This window comes from Schistocerca piceifrons, chromosome X, assembly GCF_021461385.2.
Source record: "Schistocerca piceifrons isolate TAMUIC-IGC-003096 chromosome X, iqSchPice1.1, whole genome shotgun sequence".
In the NCBI taxonomy this organism is placed as follows: Eukaryota; Metazoa; Arthropoda; class Insecta; order Orthoptera; family Acrididae; genus Schistocerca; species Schistocerca piceifrons.
Genome location: NC_060149.1, coordinates 213,597,324 through 213,619,020, shown reverse-complemented (window position 1 = coordinate 213,619,020; position 21,697 = coordinate 213,597,324). Strand labels below are relative to the sequence as shown.

Genomic DNA, 21,697 nt, shown 5'->3' with positions numbered 1-21,697 from the left:
TATTGGGCAATCAGTTTCAGCATTTTACTACACCATTTTCCATGGTCCGCAGGTGATGGTTGAAGTGGTCACTGTAACTACTAACACCAGTATTGCTGGCCCCTGTTTTGATCACAAGCGATGTAGATTATTCCTACCCATTTGTCAGGAGCCTGAATATAGCGTAGCAAAATGCTGAAACTGGTTGCCCAATAAAATAAGGTTAAAAATTGATGACTGAAAGGTGTTTAATTTGATATCCTTTATAATGGTTAGGTTATACTCTACAAGATTTACACCACTGAACTCCCCATCTGTTTTGAAACAGTATGAGGTAATACCAATTTTTGTGAATCTCATACCCTCTTTAACAATTATGCCTGCCCCACCATTTTTTTTTTTTTCATTTCCTGACATATCACATCTGCAACAACATATCCTCAAGGAATAAAGAACTCTACCTCATCATTCCTCATCCAATGCTCTGATACACATACAAGATCTACTTCCTCATTACTGCAGAAGTGCTCCAATTTCAACAATTTATTCCTAAAGCTACAGAAATTCACTTGCATCACACTTAGTGTTTTATTAATATGAGAGTGTTTTTCAGTCATATTTACAGTATTCAGTGTCATGTTCTGTCCTTTATCGTGGTTAGGTTCAAAAAATCCTTAAGAAGCGCAGGTTTCCTGCACCTCATGAATCATTCACTGGGCTGCAGTGAGTAACTTGCCACCGCTGCCATTTTTTCCAACTTTGTTTTCAGTGATGATGGTGCTGCTGTTACAGAGGCTTTGGGTGTCTGCTCTGTCACTGCTACTGTGCTCTCCTGTTAGGTTCTAGTATTTCATTGAGATGTTTCTGGAGGCTGAGAAATCTTCATACTTGGTAACCCATCATATGCTGTATCAAGCACACTAGCTGATCTTGTTCTTCCAATTCTTCTCTGTGAACTGGTGTCATTTTGGATGTTTCCTTACTTTAACAACATCTTACAGTTACCTTGGAGTGATGTAGCCTCACTGGCAGCAGAAATTACATTTGATTCTCCTGATAACATACACTTTGTGTCCATGAGATGCATGACTGTAGCATCAACCTACACATTTGAGTTCTTATTTACATTTATAAAATCTTTGTTATTATAACATTTTTTCCTAGTCTATTTAGGTGAAAACCATGTGTAGTGTGGACTCTTTCCCCCAAATTGCTAGTGTCAACAAATGTTGCATTTTAAAAATGGCTGCAGAATTCCACATCTCTGTATTAGCACTTCCAGTTTTTTTGTTGACACAAAACCACTGTGCCAAGTTGTGTCAATGTGGCACTTAAAAAACAATGACATTTGTCCTTCTCATATCTCTCTCTCTCTCTCTCTCTCTCTCTCTCTCTCTCTCTCTCTCTCTCTCTCTCTCCCTCCCTGTCTTTGTTCCTTACAATATCATTCGATCCCACCAGGAAGACGGAAAAATCTTTGTTAGTGAGTAGTAATGAAATATTTTCTGGATTCATTGGTGTGGCTGCACTAAATTTTACTCCTGGTTTTAATATGTAAGTTAATTTATGAGTGCTTCTACCCATAAATTCTGTGTCTATACATCACTGTTGGCTGCCTGCATAGAGTTCAATTTTACTTGTACCAACTGTTCTAAGATTACCAATTATCAAGTGTCCTTTTCAGTACATGAGGTTTTGTTTTGCACTGTTTTCTCTTTTCTTTTTATTAAAGGAGTCTGATAGTGTCTCAGGAAAACTGCTTATCAGCAGCAAATTTTTTAAGTCCAACAGTAATATCACAAATTGAGTCTGCCATGATGCAAAACACCGTGTTATTTGTTTATTTCTTTATTATCCCAAAATAGTTTTGGCAACAAGTATCACCATCATCAGTGGGGTTTTTTAATTTAAAACATGCAGAAAATGGTATGGTTGTACAAACACAGTAAAACATTATTACATTTTTACAAACCGTCTTTTGAAATATAGTTTTATATAGATACTTTTATACTCCCTTATTTCTTAAATGGTGTCAGTAATATTCCTTGTTCTCTCTCATTTGCAAGGACATTTTGTTTTTCATGTAGTTCACTTGAAATGGCCAGAACACACACTATGGTATACAGTCCCTGTAGTGAAAATTCTAAGGAACCAGCAGCTACTGCACAATAGTTATCAAACAAAGCATAAGCCTATAGAGAGAGAAATGCTAAATGAAGAGCAAATGGGTACGGCATGAAGCCTTCACTAGATGTCACAGGAATTAAAAAAAGAGAGTAGCAAAGGAAAATCAGAAATTTTGAACTCTATTTTTAAATCTTCTTTTACAGTGGAAGATCCAGTTTAATTCTCCCATCATTACAAAAATCAGAGACATAAATATTAGTGTCAGTGTTACTGAGAAACAGCTGAGGTCACTAAAATTTAAAGTGACCTCAAAGCCTGCTGGAATCCCAGTCATTCTATATAGAATTTACAGCTATGTTAGCCCCAGTCTTAACTATAATACATCACAGAGCCCATGAACAAAAACTGTGCCCAGTGGTTGGAAGAAAACACAGGTCATGTCCATCTATAAGCAGGGTGGCAATATGATCCACAGAACTACCATCCATTAGTATTGACATCCATCTGTTGTAGAATCTTACAAGATATTATGATCTCAAAAACAATGAGATATTTCAAACAGAATTATCTCTTGCATGCCAACAAGATTGGTTTCTGTAAACATTTGTCATGCAAAATTCAACTTGGGGTCTTTCATGTGATATTGTGAAATCCATGGATCAAGGCAAACAGGCAGATGCAGTATTTCTTTATTTCCAAATAACATTTGCCATAACAATGCTTGTTAATGAAGGAAAAATCATAAGGGATATCAAGATAAGGAGAGTACAGAATGTTGTCTTGAACTGAGAGTCATTCACAGACATTAGAAATAACTGGCACAGGGGTATTGAATATGCACAAAGGAGAGCAGCAAGAATGGTAACAGATTTATTTGACTCATGAAAGAGCATCATTCAGGTGATGAAAAATGTGAAGTGGTGTGTTTTATGTTGATGATGCAGCCAATAACTCTGATAGTACAATTTGAAACCAGCCTGCACATGCATTGTCACATCTTGATAAGATTTCAAAGTGGTGTGAAGACTGGCAGCATGCTTTACATGTTCTGTAATGTAAATTTGTGCTCTTCACAAAATGCAAAAATATAGCACCATATAACTAAAATATCAATCAATAACAATTGCAGTGAGTCAGCTCATACAGATACATAGATCTGTTTGCAGGGATATGAAACTGAATGACCATGTAGGCTCATTCATAGGTAAAGCAGGTGGCAGACCCCTGTTCATTGGTAGGACATTGGGAAAAATTTAGCCAGTCTGGAAAGGAGAGTGCTTATGTACCTCTCACATGATCTTTTCTAGAATATTCCTGAAGTGTGCTGGGTTCATACTAAATAGGACTAACAAGGGGTATTGAATATATACAAAGAAGGGCAATAAGAATGGTAACAGATTTATTTGACTCATGGAAGAACAACACACAAGAGGCGAAAAATATGAAGTGGAAAATGCTTGAGCATAGATATCAACTGTCCTTCAAAAGCCAGTATTTGGTGAGGAATCATGAGAGTTATACTGCCACCTCCTACATATTACTACCACAGAGACCACAAAGACAAGATCAGACTAATTAAATGTGCACAGAGCATTCCCTTGCTCCATATATGAATGGAATGAGAAGAAACCATAATATGGGGTAGAATGTGTGCCATGCACTTCATGATGCAGAGAATAGATGTAAATCTATGAGGTACCAATTAGTGGATGTCAAGTGGCTGATGATGACAATGATGGTGGTGGTGATAACATAACTTAAAAAAAAAGATTCAGAATGTTGATTTATAATTTGTGTTGGTTCATAAAGACATAGAAATTGCATAATCTACAAAAGTGTTGAGAATGTATGTGGACCACTACGTGTATTATAAAGATCCTGTTAAGAGACTTTATCACAGGCTCAATTCAATCTTTCTTTCTTTCTTTTATGAAAATTAGTTTTGAACTGTGCCCAACACAAGTTGCCAGAATGAAATCATTTGGGTGTTATCAGTCCCTTGTCATGTATGGAATGCAATTTTGGGTTACACCAAACTATCAGTTAAAATAAACCTTTAAACCTTCCTTACAAAGTAATATTGTGTGTTGAAGCATTGCCTGTGAAAGTCAAAGTTTCAGGTCCAGTACTTTTGCTTTAGTACTCAGTATTCATCTAGCAAGAAATTTCAAACCAAAACACATGGTTCACAGTAGATTAGAAGATTCATTCACATTACAGAAAAGTTCTTTTTAAAATATGTCATTGCATCATTCACAGACATACTGTATATCTCTGTAGGATGTCGAACTGTGTGTCTATGATTAAAGCCAACTCAGGAGAGGAACTGTTATCTTTAAACTACTTAATTTATAACGGGTAAAAATAATCAACACTCAGACATATGAGTCACACTGACATCACCTCTCACAGTTCACTCTGAAAGGAAAGGGGTGAGGTGGAGGATGTAAACCAAGATACAGAATGTTTCTAAAATGTTCTAAAAGAGTGTACTTGAATATTTTAGGTCCTCCTAATCTAATTCCTTAAAGAGTTTGGTGACTATGCTTATATCTAGATAATAAGTAGTACACAGTTTTTACTATAAAGCTAAAAACATCCATTGTCATATTGTTAAAAATGCACAGGAAGACATTTACTATGGAAGACAAATAGGTAGAAGACAAAAAATGTCATGACACCTCAATCTCAGTCAATTGGATAATTATCACAAGGCCTATCTAAGACTATTGATTTATAGAAGAAAAATTCATAATTTAGACATTTCTTCAAAAGTTACAGAAATTTATGCAACTATTCGGTACCAAATGTGGGTATTTGAAAGGCTGCTGTAATCCATGATTTTGTGAGTTTATGAAAGTACATAAGTAAGGAGAAGATTAGATCAGACAATTTAAACATTTATTATGAGTTCCTGACTAGTCAACTTTGTGAAACACTCTTTCATTAACTCAGTAATTTGACTATCCTCTTTGTTTTAGTGTGGGAAATCTGTCCTAAAAATTTTCAAATATATTTTTAATACACTCAATGTACATATCAGTATGTGTGATTGTGTGTTAAAGTTAAAAATGGGCACTGTTTTTATTTGCTGTTATTAGCATAAGCTAATCAAAAACACCATGGATCACTAGAGGGATCACAGTGCCTTTTGAAATGAAGAGGAAATTGTATCCTTTGACAAGAACAAGTATGGATCCTGCAATAGTTGCGCACTACAAAAATTACTTAAAATTATTAAGACAGTTGTTAAAAAAATCAAGGAATGTGAATATAATGGCAGAAATCAGTACTTCTGAAAACAGACTTAAGGTCACATGGAGTGTAGTGAAATGACAGACAGGACAACCAGCCACAGAACAAGGCAATCTGACTATTGAAATGAAAGGAAGGGCTATAAATGATTAGTCAAGATAACTAATGCATTTAATAGTCACTTCTTAAATATAGTAGAAAGCACAGGGGCAAACAATTCAAGAGCAAAATCACAGCAGTATGTTGAAAATGTAACTTTTACAAATTCAGTCTTATGAATTATACATTCTCTCAAAAATTAAAACCTCATCTGGTTTTGATGGTGTTTCAATAGAGTACTAAAAATTTGTTCCCATGTAATAAACCCAGTCTCATCTGATGTATTGAACACATCAATGACTCAAGGCATTACTGCAGAGAGATTGAAATATGCCATTGTTAAACCCCTCTTTAAGAAAGATGATAAGAGAGATGTCAAGTACTACCATCCTGTTTTACTGCTAACACCATTTTCCAAAACTTTTGTGAATGTGATATAGTCTAGAATAGTATTTCACCTTAGCAACTGTGATATCCTTAGCAAATCACAGTTTAAGTGTGAGAAAGACTGCTCCACTGAGAATGCCATTTACACATTCACTCATCAGATTTTACAAGCATTAAATAATAAAATAGTGACAGTTTGTATTTTGTGCTAATGATCTAAGACATTTGACTGTGTGAATCATAGTATTCTCCTAGATAAATTGACATTTTAGTGGATTGGTGTTAAAGCCAACCAACAGACAATGTCATATCTAACCAAAAGAACACAGAAAGCTGCACTTAGTAATTCAAGCAATATAGCCCAGGGACATAATTCTGACGGGGAGAAATCACATATGGGGCTCACCAAGGCTCATTCTTAGGTCCACTACTGTTCCTAATATATATAAACAATCTTCCACCTCATATACAACAAGCAGACTTAGTTCTTTTTGCATATGACACTATTACCGTAATCAATCCAAGCATACATACAAAAACAGAAGTAATTGTAAACAGAGTTCATAAAAATATCATTGAATTGTCTCACCCTCAATGTTAAAAAGACACTACATATTCAGCTCTGCACACCCAGATGTACTACACCAATGATAATTGTAACTCAGGGTGAGGAAATAATAAGTACGGGGGAAGCTTCAAAATTCTTTGGAATTGATATTGACGAGAATTAAAATTGGAGAAAACACATTTTGGAACTCCTAAAACAACTTAGTTCAGTTACTTTTGCATTTAGAATCACTATAAATCTTGGGAAGACACAAATCAGTAAGATGAGATATTGGGCTTTTTGACTATTGATCACAGTATATTTATACCCTCATGAAGTTTGTTGTAAATAGCCTACTACAGTTCAAAAGGAACAATGGGGTACACAATTACAGTATCTGAAGGAAAAATTACATACATTACTCTACATTAAGGTTGTCTTTAGCACAAAAAGGGGTGCACAATGCTGCAACAAAAAGTTTTGATCACATACCCAGTGGTATAAAATATCTGACAGTAGCAAAGTATAATTTGATAACAAACAGAAAGTTTCTCCTTGACAACTCTTACTACTCCACAGAGGAATTTCTATTACTGTTATGTGTAAAGGCTGGGGGGTAGGAATTACTCACTCACATCTGCATTTTTTTTTTCTTTTTAAAATAATTTGTTCCACATCATTACAGTCTATTGTGCAAAATGATCCATGGAAAATGTATGTAACTAACTAAATGAAGGTGTAAATGAAATTGTTAATGTTTAGGCACATTTTAACAATAATTGTCTGATACAACACAAACATTTTTGTAATTTATATGATATGTCCTACATCATTATGCCAAATTGTGAAAGGATATATAATTACATAAATAAGTTAAACAGCCCGAAAATAACAAGGAAATCACAGCAAACAGAAGATAATATCTAAAAACTGAAACTTAGATTTGTAGCTCAAGAATGAGTGAACAAGCAGACTGACCAAGGGTTATACGTAATTTAAACTGACATCTGGAGAGTCATAACATATTTTAGTACAAATATTCTTGATTGTAACCATAACAGTGAGGGGTTCCTTTGAGGAATGTCATAGATAACACCATTGTAATTATTAGTCCCTATCATTACTTATTGTTGTGGAATGTATTGAATGAACATAAAATGAGCCTGTCTTGTTTACAAAAAACAAATAACAATTGTAACAGTCACTCGAAAACATGCACAAAGAGTGTAAACTTATTATTTTTCCATTCCTTTCCTATCAACCACTGACAATAATTAAAGAAATAAAAAATTGTTCATCAGACATGGATACACCAAAAGAAGGGAAAAGTACATCTTATTTATAATCTGTTCAAATATTGTGATTATCTCAAATAACTAAATCCCACAGATAAGTCTCTATGTTTGTGTCCTATGTTGTGCTGAACCAGTGATAACAACAGTTCATTTGAATTCACAAAATAGTGTGACATATGACATTTGTCTCATATTCTGAAAGTCTGATAAGAATTACAGATATGACAGACATTGACTTATTACTTTAGCAAACTTCAAATTAAACTCACAAAAGCAGATAATTCTGATATAACTGATAGTCTGGTTTATTTTATCATTTGACCATTACTTGATACTTTTCATTTAACTGTCACTTCATGTTTTGTATACATCTAAAGTGGTTTTTTCCATATAAAGTTATTAGAAAAGCATTGCCAAACTGTGCAGCATTCTTTGTTTGAGGTTAAATAGATGCAGCATGCAGTGTATTGCCATCTACACATATCGAGGCAGGGACATGTGTTTCATATCTTGTGTTACTGTGTAGATGTTGCCATGAAGGGAAACATAGGTTATTAATGTGTTAGCCACTGAGACTACTGTATAGTAATAGTATAGACACATGGAAAGGACAAAATTTTAGAATCTGCAAAGTGGAAGGCGGCAGTGAAAGGTATAATATGTTGTCATGAAACAAATTTTCAAATACAGGTATATCAGACAGTAAAATACAGTGGAAGAGAGAGATAAAATTACTACTTTTCATAAGGAAACAATAAGAGTTTTATGAAATAATCATATAGATTTTTCTAGTTAATTTCATAAAGAAGATATGAAATTCACATTTTACATAATGGTATGGTTACTGTTATGTTGTCTTGAAGTCGAGTTGATAGAACATGTATATATGTGTTAGTAATTATATTCATCACTAGCCAGCATTATTGGATTAAGCTTTCATTCTAGTCAGTTTCAGTTATTCACATCTCTTTTCATGTTTTATATTTCCTTCTTCTAAAGAGTCGGTAGAAGCAAATCTGTCTGGTTTTTTGTTTCTTATATTGGCCAGTTTCTTATCTGAGAACATACAATTATTATAACTAATAATTTTTCTGGTGGCAATACATTACCATATTGAATTTTAGGCTGCTGGTTTGAGTTCGGAATACGAAATGGCACAGTCGCAATAGTAATTGGAAAGTGCATTTGCAAATCATCTCCAGATTTTTCAAATTCTAGGCTGACCTGTTGGCATAATGCATACAAAATGGAAAATTCATGCCATAAGCAATAAAAAGAAAACTATAACTGTGTTAAACAGCTAGTAATAAACACAATACATGTGAAGATCAGTTGTTCAACAAACAGCTGTTACACCACAGTTTTATTTACACACAGTAAAGTGTGGTATTTACTTTATTTAATTTTTACAAAGTGATTATGTGAGCTGCTAGTTTCTGTGCATGTAGGAATATACAGTGAGTTCTAAAACCATGCAGAAAAAAGTCATTATTATCCAGTGCATATGAAATTGTTTTATCAAGTAGCGTGCACAATTTAAAAAGAACTACAAGAACATGATTGTTAAGCTACATTTAATATGTAAATTAGCTGAAGGACTAAAAGGAAAAACTTGCCTCCACAGTAAAGACATAGACTTTGTAAATACAAAGACTTTTTAAGTTCTCTTCATATTTCACTACTTAAAATAGTGATACAAAGACAGTTCAGTACACTAATAATCTTAATGGAGAATACTCCTTTCTTCAGCATAATATACTTGTAGAAATGTATGATATCCACAAAGAATTAAAGATGAAACAACATTATTGTCTTATAGTTTATGATGGAAATGTATAGATATGCAATGCCATAATTTCATACAGTGTTAATAAAAATATATTAAAACACATAAATACACATCATAAATAGCATATTTCAGATTTGAAGTGTTTGCAGTGTTTGTGTTTTTCATGGTACATTGAATCAAGTACTGGTTAAAATGTCCAACACTATCCTCTTAAAAGGAAGAGTAAGAAAATTCTACAGATTTTGGTAGGAAAAAAGGAAGAAAGAATAAGGATTTCATGTCCCATGACAATCAAGATAATCAAAGACAAAGAGCTAGCCTAGCCTTGTAAGACTGAGTAAGGGAATCAACAATGGCCTTGTGCAATGCACTACATCAACTATACACCCTCCACCCAACTTCTTCAACAGACATCAACAGCAAATGACACACCGCACAGCAGCAGATTGGGCTGCGAGTAAATGTCGACCTAAGAGTTGGTGTCTCTCTCTGACATGCACTTCCTTGCTGGAGCTTGAGGGTTTTTCCCAGAAAGGTGTGTGCTAGGAAGTACTCCCTGATAATTACTTTCCATACTGCTCCACACAGGTATGAGTAAAGTGAAGAAAATGCTGCTGAGTCATTACTGCACACTTTGGCTGACTGTAATTGCTGGCAGCTGCAAGCCTTATCAACAGCTGGTGGCAGAGTGCTTCATTTATTCTTGATGCAGACCAAGCTGTGCCACCAAACAGAGGATTTAATCATATTGATTTGCTTGCATTGTAATTATTATACAATAAATTCACACATGCCTTGCCCTTTCACCTGCCTATTTCCTTTGTGTGTCATGTATGCTATGCTGACAAGGATTTGGCAGTGTGAGTTGCATAGTAATGGAGTGGGATATTTGTAGGCTTAGTGAGAGGGGTTGTGCTTCATTTCAAGTCAAGATGAAAAGTAGTCAAAGCTTCATCATAGGTTGTGGTTGAGCTTATTGTGGTATGGTGTAATATTTTTTTTAACTGGATGGCTAGCTGGTTAGTGAGTCTGTTCGGAGTTTTAGACATATGTATGGCACATGAGATATGTTAATTAGCCTCATTTGGCAGAGAGTGCCTATAACTCTATATGTTAAGGTTTCAGTAAAGCCTTCAGCATGGTAAAGATACTCCATTTCACTGCAGATGTGCTCTCTTTTGGTGACAAGAATGTGTGGGAGATATTAGTTAGTGTAGGATGGACAGCATATATACACTCCTGGAAATGGAAAAAAGAACACATTGACACCGGTGTGTCAGACCCACCATACTTGCTCCGGACACTGCGAGAGGGCTGTACAAGCAATGAACACACGCACGGCACAGCGGACACACCAGGAACCGCGGTGTTGGCCGTCGAATGGCGCTAGCTGCGCAGCATTTGTGCACCGCCGCCGTCAGTGTCAGCCAGTTTGGCGTGGCATACGGAGCTCCATCGCAGTCTTTAACACTGGTAGCATGCCGCGACAGCATGGACGTGAACCGTATGTGCAGTTGATGGACTTTGAGCGAGGGCGTATAGTGGGCATGCGGGAGGCCGGGTGGACGTACCGCCGAATTGCTCAACACGTGGGGCGTGAGGTCTCCACAGTACATCGATGTTGTCGCCAGTGGTCGGCGGAAGGTGCACGTGCCCGTCGACCTGGGACCGGACCGCAGCAACGCACGGATGCACGCCAAGACCGTAGGATCCTATGCAGTGCCGTAGGGGACCGCACCGCCACTTCCCAGCAAATTAGGGACACTGTTGCTCCTGGGGTATCGGCGAGGACCATTCGCAACCGTCTCCGTGAAGCTGGGCTACGGTCCCGCACACCGTTAGGCCGTCTTCCGCTCATGCCCCAACATCGCGCAGCCCGCCTCCAGTGGTGTCGCGACAGGCGTGAATGGAGGGACGAATGGAGACGTGTCGTCTTCAGCGATGAGAGTCGCTTCTGCCTTGGTGCCAATGATGGTCGTATGCGTGTTTGGCGCCGTGCAGGTGAGCGCCACAATCAGGACTGCATACGACCGAGGCACACAGGGCCAACACCCAGCATCATGGTGTGGGGAGCGATCTCCTACACTGGCCGTACACCACTGGTGATCGTCGAGGGGACACTGAATAGTGCACGGTACATCCAAACTGTCATCGAACCCATCGTTCTACCATTCCTAGACCGGCAAGGGAACTTGCTGTTCCAACAGGACAATGCACGTCTGCATGTATCCCGTGCCACCCAACGTGCTCTAGAAGGTGTAAGTCAACTACCCTGGCCAGCAAGATCTCCGGATCTGTCCCCCATTGAGCATGTTTGGGACTGGATGAAGCGTCGTCTCATGCAGTCTGCACGTCCAGCACAAACGCTGGTCCAACTGAGGCGCCAGGTGGAAATGGCATGGCAAGCCGTTCCACAGGACTACATCCAGCATCTCTACGATTGTCTCCATGGGAGAATAGCAGCCTGCATTGCTGCGAAAGGTGGATATACACTGTACTAGTGCCGACATTGTGCATGCTCTGTTGCCTGTGTCTATGTGCCTGTGGTTCTGTCAGTGTGATCATGTGATGTATCTGACCCCAGGAATGTGTCAATAAAGTTTCCCCTTCCTGGGACAATGAATTCACGGTGTTCTTATTTCAATTTCCAGGAGTGTAGAAATGAGTCTGATGATAATATTGTAGATTTATATGGACAAAGGTTGTTTGTGGAGGAATAAGAGAGTTGGAAGTGTACATCAAGGAATGTGATTTGTTGAACTGATGAGAAATAGATGAAATGGGTAGAATAGGTAGGTTTAATGGTGTGGTGGATATAATTCATCATCAGAATTAAATGGACAGAGTAGTTAGTTTTAATGGTATGGAGGATGTAATTCATAACCAGTATAAGGAATGAAGTGATGGGTATAGAGTAGGCAGGAGAGTGGGAAAAGTAGTGTTCAGTAGTAGCACAGTATTGTGGTTGGTGTTATTTATGTAGGAAGTTAAGTTGTGGAAACTGGTTGAAGGTGTTAGTCAATTATGCCAGAAATCTTCTCCATTGAAACACAGTAATTAGAGGCAACGTGATTTCTCCAGAAGTTGGGCTTGTGTTTAAGAAGCATCTAAAAGCTTTCTACATGCGGAAACTGAGCAGGGTAATGTATTCACATGAGAGATTCTGAGGTAGTCCTCAAGATTTTAGTTGGCACTAAACATCTTGCAGTACTCTTTTAATCATTATAATAAGGATTGTAGATGGACATGTCAGAGACATTCTGCCAGAAAATCTCCACAGTTCATCACATCAGTGATGGATCCCATCACTAAAGAGAGACTGGTCAGATCATGGTCTGTTTTAAGACAGCAGAATGCTGCTCTTACCTTGTCAAGGTAAGAAAAAGGTCAAGGAAAAAGTGAGGGACATACAGGAATTCCTGAAAGATTACCAGGGGTGGGAGGTGGTTGGGATGAGGGAGGATCACAGTTTGACTGAGGTACAAACTGGGAGAGGCAACGCCCAGTTCAGGCTTACCATTGATTTGCTAAAAAATCCAGGTGACAAAAAGAACAGGGAAGGAGAACAGATTTTTGATTTGTATACCATGGTTGAATTTGGACATCAAACTGAAGATGAGAAATTTGGATAGGACTGAAAAATGTGCAGATTTTAGATTCTTTCAGATTTTTTTGAATCAATGGTTCTATGAAATATTGGAAAGGGGTATCTTAGTGAGTGGCAAACATAGTTGGCACTAACAGTGACATGTTCTGTACAGAAATCTTACAGATAGGAGATTAAACAAAAATAATGGAAGATATGAATCCAAATTAATGAAAACAAGCAATCTGATGCTTCTCCATGGATGATGGTAGGCTAATTGATTCAAAATAATGTGAATGTTTGCCAGCAGGGAAAGAATTCAAGTTGCTTTTTGTTATCCCATCATATAGAAAAATTATGTGAAATGTCTCTATAATGATAGGTGGATGTCAGGTGGGAAAAGAAGTATGGAAGTGATAACCTTAAATGAAATAAAAGCTTAAATAAATCAGTTGTTGAGTCCATGGGCATTGAAGTTCATTTGCTATGGTTTTTTTATGTAGGGGGGTCTTTCTACCCTATTCTGCCCTCTCCAAAAAAACTTAACCATCCTACAGCAATGTGAACTCTCTCTGCAAGCACATTCAAATCCATTTGCCATACTAATCCTTCCTGCTTTTTCCCTTGTTTCTTGTTTCCCTTAGGCCCTCCTTTTCCAATATCTCTCCTATTAATTTCATCTACTCCATCCACAACAAATCAAAGCAGGTATTCTCTACAGTTGCTCCACAGTACCAAGACTAAACAGATGTCCTTGTATATGAGCTTTGAAGAAAAATGCAAGTTCCTTTGCAGATTTAACATGTTCCATTTCTTGTTCATGTGTCTATTAACTACATGAAACAGAGGTTGGAATCACAAGAAAAACAAAAAATAGTCAAAGAAAGGTGTCATACACAGTTGTAGTAGTTAGTCTGAAAAGTATTATTCAAATATTGAATGACCATTTTAAGGCAGCCACAGACCTTGAAACTAAACACATGTTTCATTGTAAATACTTAAAGGCCAAGAAACTATACAGAAAAGAAGTAGACAAATCCAGTATGAAAAACAATGATAGATTCATAAGTGAAATCTATAATCCATTAAAGCAACGTGGAGTCTAGTGAATGAACACAGAAAAAAGCCTACATCCTCCTTAAATACTTGGACTGTTGATCATTATAATGACTGCTTTATTAAAGTTGTTGAAAATACTGTAGCTGAAATTCCAGACTTGTGTGTGGATCCTGTTGCTTCCTTAAAAACTATAACCCACTGCAAAATGGAAAAGTGGAAAAAAGTACAACCAAATGACATAATGAAAATAGTGAAAGACTACAAACGTTTGGAGAGTGTAAACATTTATGGGATGTCCTGTACAGTCCTGGTGAAAAGTAGCACTGAAATAGCTCAGTCATTAACCATAGCACTAAACAGTTACTTATCAACAGGAGCCTTCCCAGACTTCTTGAAACTGGCAGGGGCAGTTCCAATTTACAAAAAGATAGACCCAGAGCAAGTACCAAGCTATAGGTCAAATTAAATCATTCCAATCTTAGTTAAAGTGATTGAATCTATTAGGAAAATCAGCTTCTGGATTACTTTGAGGAATACAATTATTTTCCTGAAGGACAATATGGTTTCTGAAAGGGAAAATTCACAACTACAGCTATTTTATACTTATTAAAAAAATATAAAGAGAGAGTCTGTGGCAATCACATTGTTTGATTTGAGCAAAATATTTGACTGCATTCCCCTATAAATTAAAATGCTACAGTGTGTAAGGCACTCTTCTAGGGACAAAAGTTAGAAAGGCTGGCTGCAGTGGCCAAGCGGTTCTAGGCGCTTCAGTCCAGAACCACGCGACCACTACAGTCACAGGTTTGAATCTTGCCTCAGGCAAGGATGTGTGTGATGTCCTTAGGCAAGTTAGGTTTAAGTAGTTCTAAGTTCTAGGAGACTGATGACCTCAGATGTTAAGTCCCATAGTGCTCAGACCCATTTGAACCATTTGAACAAAAGTTAGAATATTGTGTACCACAAGCAGGAGACAGGAGCACTGAAGGCCTTTGCTCACAAAATTTGGAATAATGACTGTTTACAGTCATTATGTATTTTTTTTTTCTCCTTTGTGTTAAGGAAAACCTAGATTCCTTCAGCAATAGGCATGACATGCATGACCACACCAAAAAGAATATAAATTTGCCAACATGTCTATTGCCCAAAACAAGAGACATCTTTCTAATGATGGCCTTATCATGCATTACCGATATTATGCCACACCAGTTCATGACCAGAAGTTGGCACTAACCCATATGACTGCACTGCCAATCTGTAGCTGACTCCAAGACATACCCTCTTCAGTCCGCTCTGTGAGTATTGCCATAGAGATGACTTAAAAGGATGGCACACTGACCTTGTGTCTAATCTGTCTGTTAGTTCAGTTCTGCCTGTGTAGTTGGAGCATTGTCAGTTATCCTATGTTGTTATTGTGGATAATGAACTGGCCTATCTCAAGACTCACTTTCAGTAGTGCTCCAGACTTGCAGTTATTCGAGTTAAGTAAAAAAAATCTCATTAAAAACTATGGGTGCATCTCATTGTCTTGTTCTCTGTCTTATAACCCAGCAGCTTCTTGGCATCGACCACCAGGATGACCAAACATCTGGCAATGAGGGAAAACTATGTTTGGTTTCCACTTACTTCTCGCCATACAAACGACTGGTGACAATATTAACTGTGTGTCTTTCTTGCAGAACTGTGTCCACTCATCGTGCTTGCCTGCTACTTTGCTTCTCTGTTTCTGAGTGTGTTTCAGAACATTATCCGTGCAACTGAGATTATCTCATTGTGCTTTACAGGGGCTGTTCTTCAACTGATACTAACCCATACTTTCTTTAGTAGTTGTGCTATATTTCTTGTAATTTTTTGTGTGTTCCATTGTGGCCAGTCCCCCAAGACATCTTTCAGTAACTCAGATTGTTCAGTATCAGCTGTAGCAGGTGCAGCAGCTCATAGAAATGATGAGCATACTGTTTTCTGCAGAAGCAAACAACACAGCACTGCCACCAGCACCTGCAGCACTGCCACAGCAAGCAGTGCATGTTTCTGTGCTACCATTCTGTGCATTTGATTCTACACAAGAGGAATGGTTTGATTACCATGCACAGCTTGACTCACACTTGATGGTGCAGCATATTGAAGGAAGTAATATGCAACCAATATTTTCTTGTAACAGTCAGTCTCTCCGTTTACCAGTTAGCCTGCAATTTTTTCCCACCACCCATCCTGAATATATGCCTTACGAAGAACTGACTGCTGCTCTATATAAATACTATGTTGAACAAATTAATGTGGCAGCTGCATATTGCAAATTATTTCATTTGTGTAGGCAACCCAGTAAGAATCATAAGCAGTGGTTGACTGACTTATGAGTTAAACGCCATTACAAATTCAAATGTGGACGTGGAAATTATTGTAGTGATGCCATGATTAGGTATGCCATTTCTCAAGATGTGTCAGATCCTTGCATAAATGAACTGATTATTACATGTCCTGATCCTAGTTTACAACAGGTTTTGGAATTAGATGTGCATCCAAGACTCATGTGATAGTACAGCAGTAGACTTTCTTTCTGCTCCTATTCATGCTGTTCAGATTAATGGTAAACAGGATTCAGCTATAGGTCATGCACTGTGGCATGTAAAGACTCAGTTAGGACAGTAACATAAACAAAACCAGTGTACTAGATGGCAAGCTAGCACTGTTATATCCTGCCTTTGGTGTTTCACTGCCTGCAAGCAGCTGGTGTGCTCCTGTTATGAAGTTAAGTGTTATCATTGTGGCAAGCATAGTCATATTCAGCCTGTCTGCAGAAATGCAAGTCAAACAGGCACTCTGCATGTTCTCCAACATCTCAGTCAATGAATGTAAACGCAATTTTTAGAAGCCCAGAAGTGATCCCAGTGCAACACAATGCAAATCAAGTGCAACAGTGAAGAAGTGACACAATCCTTCCATTCAGCATCAGGCCACTAAATTGTTTGTTACTTTACAGAGTGCCAAACATAGAGTATGCATGCAGTTAGACACTGGTGCATCAGTGACTCTTTTGAACAGAAGAACTGAATTGACAGGCAAGCCCAAGCTACAAAAGTCACAGGCAACTCTTTCTGATTATGGTGGACATGACATTCCTGTGCTAGGTATTTGCTGCCTACCTGCCACATTTCATAACATTACTAAAACAGTTTTGAGATAATGTGAAAGTGAATATATGATTTGTTTGGTTTGCACATTCAAGACAACATTCTCTCTGAACTCCTCCATGCCTAAGGACAAGGTAGCTGAAATTTTTGATGAATTTAGTGACTTTTCAAAATAGCATATGCAAAACTGTTAATTTTGAGGCTCATGTCATCATAAAAGAATACAATGTACAACTATGATGTTTCCAAGTGCAGTCTGTGATTTCTCCTGTAGAAGCCAGTCAATGGGCATCCCCTTTGGTGATTATAAAGAAGGCTTCAGGCAAGTTATGCTTATGTCCAGATTTCAGGGCAATAGTAAATCTCTTTCCCTTTGTCACAGTCTGAGAAACTCATGGACAAGCTTGGTGCAGATCCCTTCTTTTCCAAGATTCTTCTTTGCAATGCTTATTTGCTGCTTCCCTTAGATGAACAGTTGCAACATGTTTTTGTGATAAACACCCACATGGGGTTATTTAAGTTTTTGTGGTTTCTCTTTGGCAGCACATGTGCGCCTGTAATTTTTCAATGATACTTACCATGGTTCACTGCTGCAGCTCCTTCTTGTTTGAACTATTTGAATGACATAGTAGTTTTGGGTCATACTCCCAATGAACATCTTTCCAGGCCCAGGCAGTTGTTTCAAGTGCTCTCAGATGCTGGGTTAAAGTGTAATAAAGCCATATGCTCCTTCTTTGAGACTGAGGTTGAATTTTGGGGACACATAATCAACAGTCAGGGTATCCATCCTATCCAACTGCACTTAGCCACCATGTAGAACCTCCCAGTGAACTCCAAGCTGTGTTGGGTAAAATAATTTATTACATTCCGTTCATTCCAAATGCTGTACAGATTGCAGCTCCACTGCATCATCTTCAACAAAAGAATGTTCATTTGATTGGATTAGGGAGTGTCAAGTCACATTTCAGAAACTGAAAGATGCTTTCTTTACTGAGCAATCTTTGTTTGGTACATTTCGATTCCACTAAGCCATTCATGCTGGTGGGATTTGTAGTTTTCTCTTGCAGAGTTGGATCACTTCGTCTTCACATCCAAATTCCTCAACAAAGTGCAGTGCAGTTATTCACAATTTGAGAAGTAAGCTCTTGCTGTCATATATGGGATGACTAAATTACACCAACACTTGTGTGGTAAAAAATTCTACTTGGTGACAGACTACAAGCCTCTCACCTCATTTATCAGCTCTCTAAACCAGTCCTCCTGTTGGTCTCTGCTCCTCCCAGAGTATCAGTATGAAATTGCATACAGGCAATGGCAGTGACTAAGCATTTGAATGGAGACACTTTTTCTCACCTACCAGTTGGCACTGGTTCAGCATTTGACACCTCAGAGGATTCTCTCTTTCATAATGATGTCCAGGATAATGAAACATTTGACTGGTTTCCTGTCAACCAGGCAACTACTCAGGCAATGGTTGCAGACCCCAATCTCAAGATTCTGTTGAAGTACCAACACAACAGTTGGCCATACACAATTAAGCAGATTTGCTATCCAGCCATATGCCATTATTTTGCACTCTGGCACAGCTTATTAGTCCAGCAGGTTATCATCCTCCTACATATGGATAATGATCAGTCCCATGTAGTTTTGCCCAGTTTGTTACAGAAGAAAGTTCTTCACCTTTTCCATCAAGGCCATTGGGGCATTGTACACACTAAGCAGCTCATCTGACACCATTGCATGTGGTTTGACATAGATGCTCAAATAGAATAATTGGCTTCACAATGTCTTGCATGTATGGAACACCAGGCTGCTCTGCCTCAGAAATTTTTTGATTAGGCAAAGCCCAGTGCCGCTTGGGAGCATTTGCATTTTGACTATGCAGGTCCCTGTTGGTTTATTGTGGTAGATGCTTTTAGGAAGTTACTGTTCATGTGTTTTTAGAAAGTCACTGTTCATGGTGCCCATTCAGTCCACCTCTACAGCTAGCACTGATGACCGAGCAGTTGATTGCCCCACAAACCAAACATCATAATCATCATATCATTATCCATGGATGTGCAGGTTCTGCCACTGGAGAGGTTCAAGAAAAAAAATTTCGGACTTAAAACTACATGCACTATAATCCATCCAGGAATTTTATGACTGTGAGGAAAGTGAACTTTCTCTAAAACTAGTAAATTTGTCAGAAAACTAAGTTGTCAATGGTACATGAAATGTATCTGTTGCAAAAAACTTAAATTGTTCAAATTTTTTGTATTGTTACATATTATTTGTACTGTAATATATCATTTTTGTAATTTTTGATTCAGTGTATGCAGCCAGGGCTGATGAATGACATAGGCTTGGTAATAAATGGTAGAAATATATGTAATTGCCAACAGTCTTGCCACAGTGGTAACACTGGTTTCCCTGGGCTAGAACTTGGATGGGTGACTGTCTGGCCTGCCAAGCACTGTTGGCAAGTGGGGTGCACTCTGCCCTTGTGAGGTAAACTGAGGAGCTACTTGATTGAGAAGTAGTGGCTCCAGTCTCATAAACTGACAACGGCTGTGAGAGCAATGTGCTGACCACATGCCTCTCCATATCTGCGTCCAATGATACCTGAGGGCTGAGGATGACACAGTGCCTGGTTGGTACTGTTGGGCCTTCATGGCCTGTTGGGGTGGAGTTTCGTTATAATATATGTAATTTCCTGATTATCATATTATGCATTTTAGTCAGTCTGGGGTATTAGCTACTTCTTATCATGATCAGCATCTCTGAATAATTTTACATGACACACAGTATTTACACTTTGTTATAACAGCAAACAAATGTTAATTTATTTTCATTTTGTAACATGACACACATGACAATGTAATGTAAACAAAAGTTTTGTTAAACTCAGCTGAAAGATGACATAAAACCATAATGACAAGTTTCTATTACCTAATAAACAGTAAGAAACAGTCATAACATGTAAGCTTTCATGGTCAGCGTCTTCATTAATTAAAATATAAGGGAGGAGAAGCAGTTTTATATATGGACCATGGCAATTCAGCCTGGAAGTTTTAATTAATTAAGTAAGAAACAATGTTTTGAAAGACATTTGAACAACAATCTTACATTATTGTAAGAATCTGGGAAAATTTAGAACATTTTTGAAGGAAAGTTTGTACAAACTGTAATTCAGTATTTTGTTCACATTAGTATTTCTGCAAAGTTTGTGTGAAGTGGCATAGCAAAGGACTTCTGAGAAAACAAATTTAGTTTTCAAGTAGAAGATTCAGTTAAGATGTTTGCTTCTTGATTTAAAAAACTGTAAGAGAACCATAGAAAGATAGAATATGTCCACATTACAACTACCCAATGTTCAAGAGAAACTGTACAAGGATTCTGCTTCTACCATTATATGTTCTTCATATGGATCGAAATGGCATTGTAACATATGATGGGCATTCATAAAGTCTGCGCAAGAGATGGCACCACTGGCACATATCGAGGTCATGTTTAGTTAGTAGCATCTTTGGAAAGAACATGCACTAAGTTTCAGCCATACTGGTCTAGTTCTTTGTTTTCAGCATTTGTGTGAATCAAGGAAGTCGAGTGATTGTCAAAAAATGGATGAAGAATTTCGTGTGGTTTGCAGCTGTTCAGGAAGAATCTGCAGGACTTTAAGCACGGTTTCATCACTGTGAATGAAACATGGTTACATTACTATACTCCTGAGACCAAACAACAATCTAAACAATGCGTTACCAAGGGAGAAACTGCACCATAAAAGGTGAAGACCAGCCCTTCGGCCGGAAAAGTTATGGTGACTGTCTCTTGGGATTCGCTAGAGACACTCCTCATCAACCATCTGGAAAAGGGTAAAAATATTACAGGTGCATATTATTCATCATTACTGGACTGTCTGAAAAGCGAGCTGCAAGAAAAATGCCAGGAATTGGACCGCACAAAAGTCCTTTTCCATCACGACAATGCACCAGCACACACCTCAGCAGTTGTGGTGGCAAAATTAATGGAAATAGGATTCAAACTCATTTCACATCCCCCCTATTCTCCATACTTGGCTTTCTCAGACTACTATTTGCTCCCCAATTTGAAGAAATGGCTGGCGGGACAAAGATTTTATTCAAACAAGGAGGTGATTGCAGGAACTAATAGCTATTTTGCAGACTTGAACATTTCCTATTATTTGGAAGGGATCAACAAATTAGAACAGCATTGGATGAAGTGTACAATCCTAAAAGGAGACTATGTCAAAAAATAAAAAAGGTTTACACCAAACACGTAAGTAGTTTTTATTTTTGCGTAGACTTTTCAAATGCCCCTTGTACATTATGGAGCACATGGAGATATAAAGTTTTCAATTTTACCCCACTCTACTCGCTAATGCACTGGACTGTGAGCACCTAATAATGATATTGTGCTCCCTCAACATGAAATGCACAATGA

The 21,697-nt window shown here is 37.9% G+C and overlaps 1 protein-coding gene across 2 annotated transcripts in view; it reads right to left on the bottom strand.

The window, feature by feature from the left end:
• Positions 1-21,697, bottom strand: part of LOC124722101 (arrestin domain-containing protein 2-like) — a 219,647-nt gene that overhangs the window by 19,158 nt on the left and 178,792 nt on the right. For both annotated transcript variants that reach the window (XM_047247298.1, XM_047247299.1), the window contains exon 9: positions 8,799-8,913. In XM_047247298.1, the coding sequence (XP_047103254.1) occupies positions 8,799-8,913 (115 nt within the window). The remainder of the gene's footprint in view (positions 1-8,798; positions 8,914-21,697) is intronic.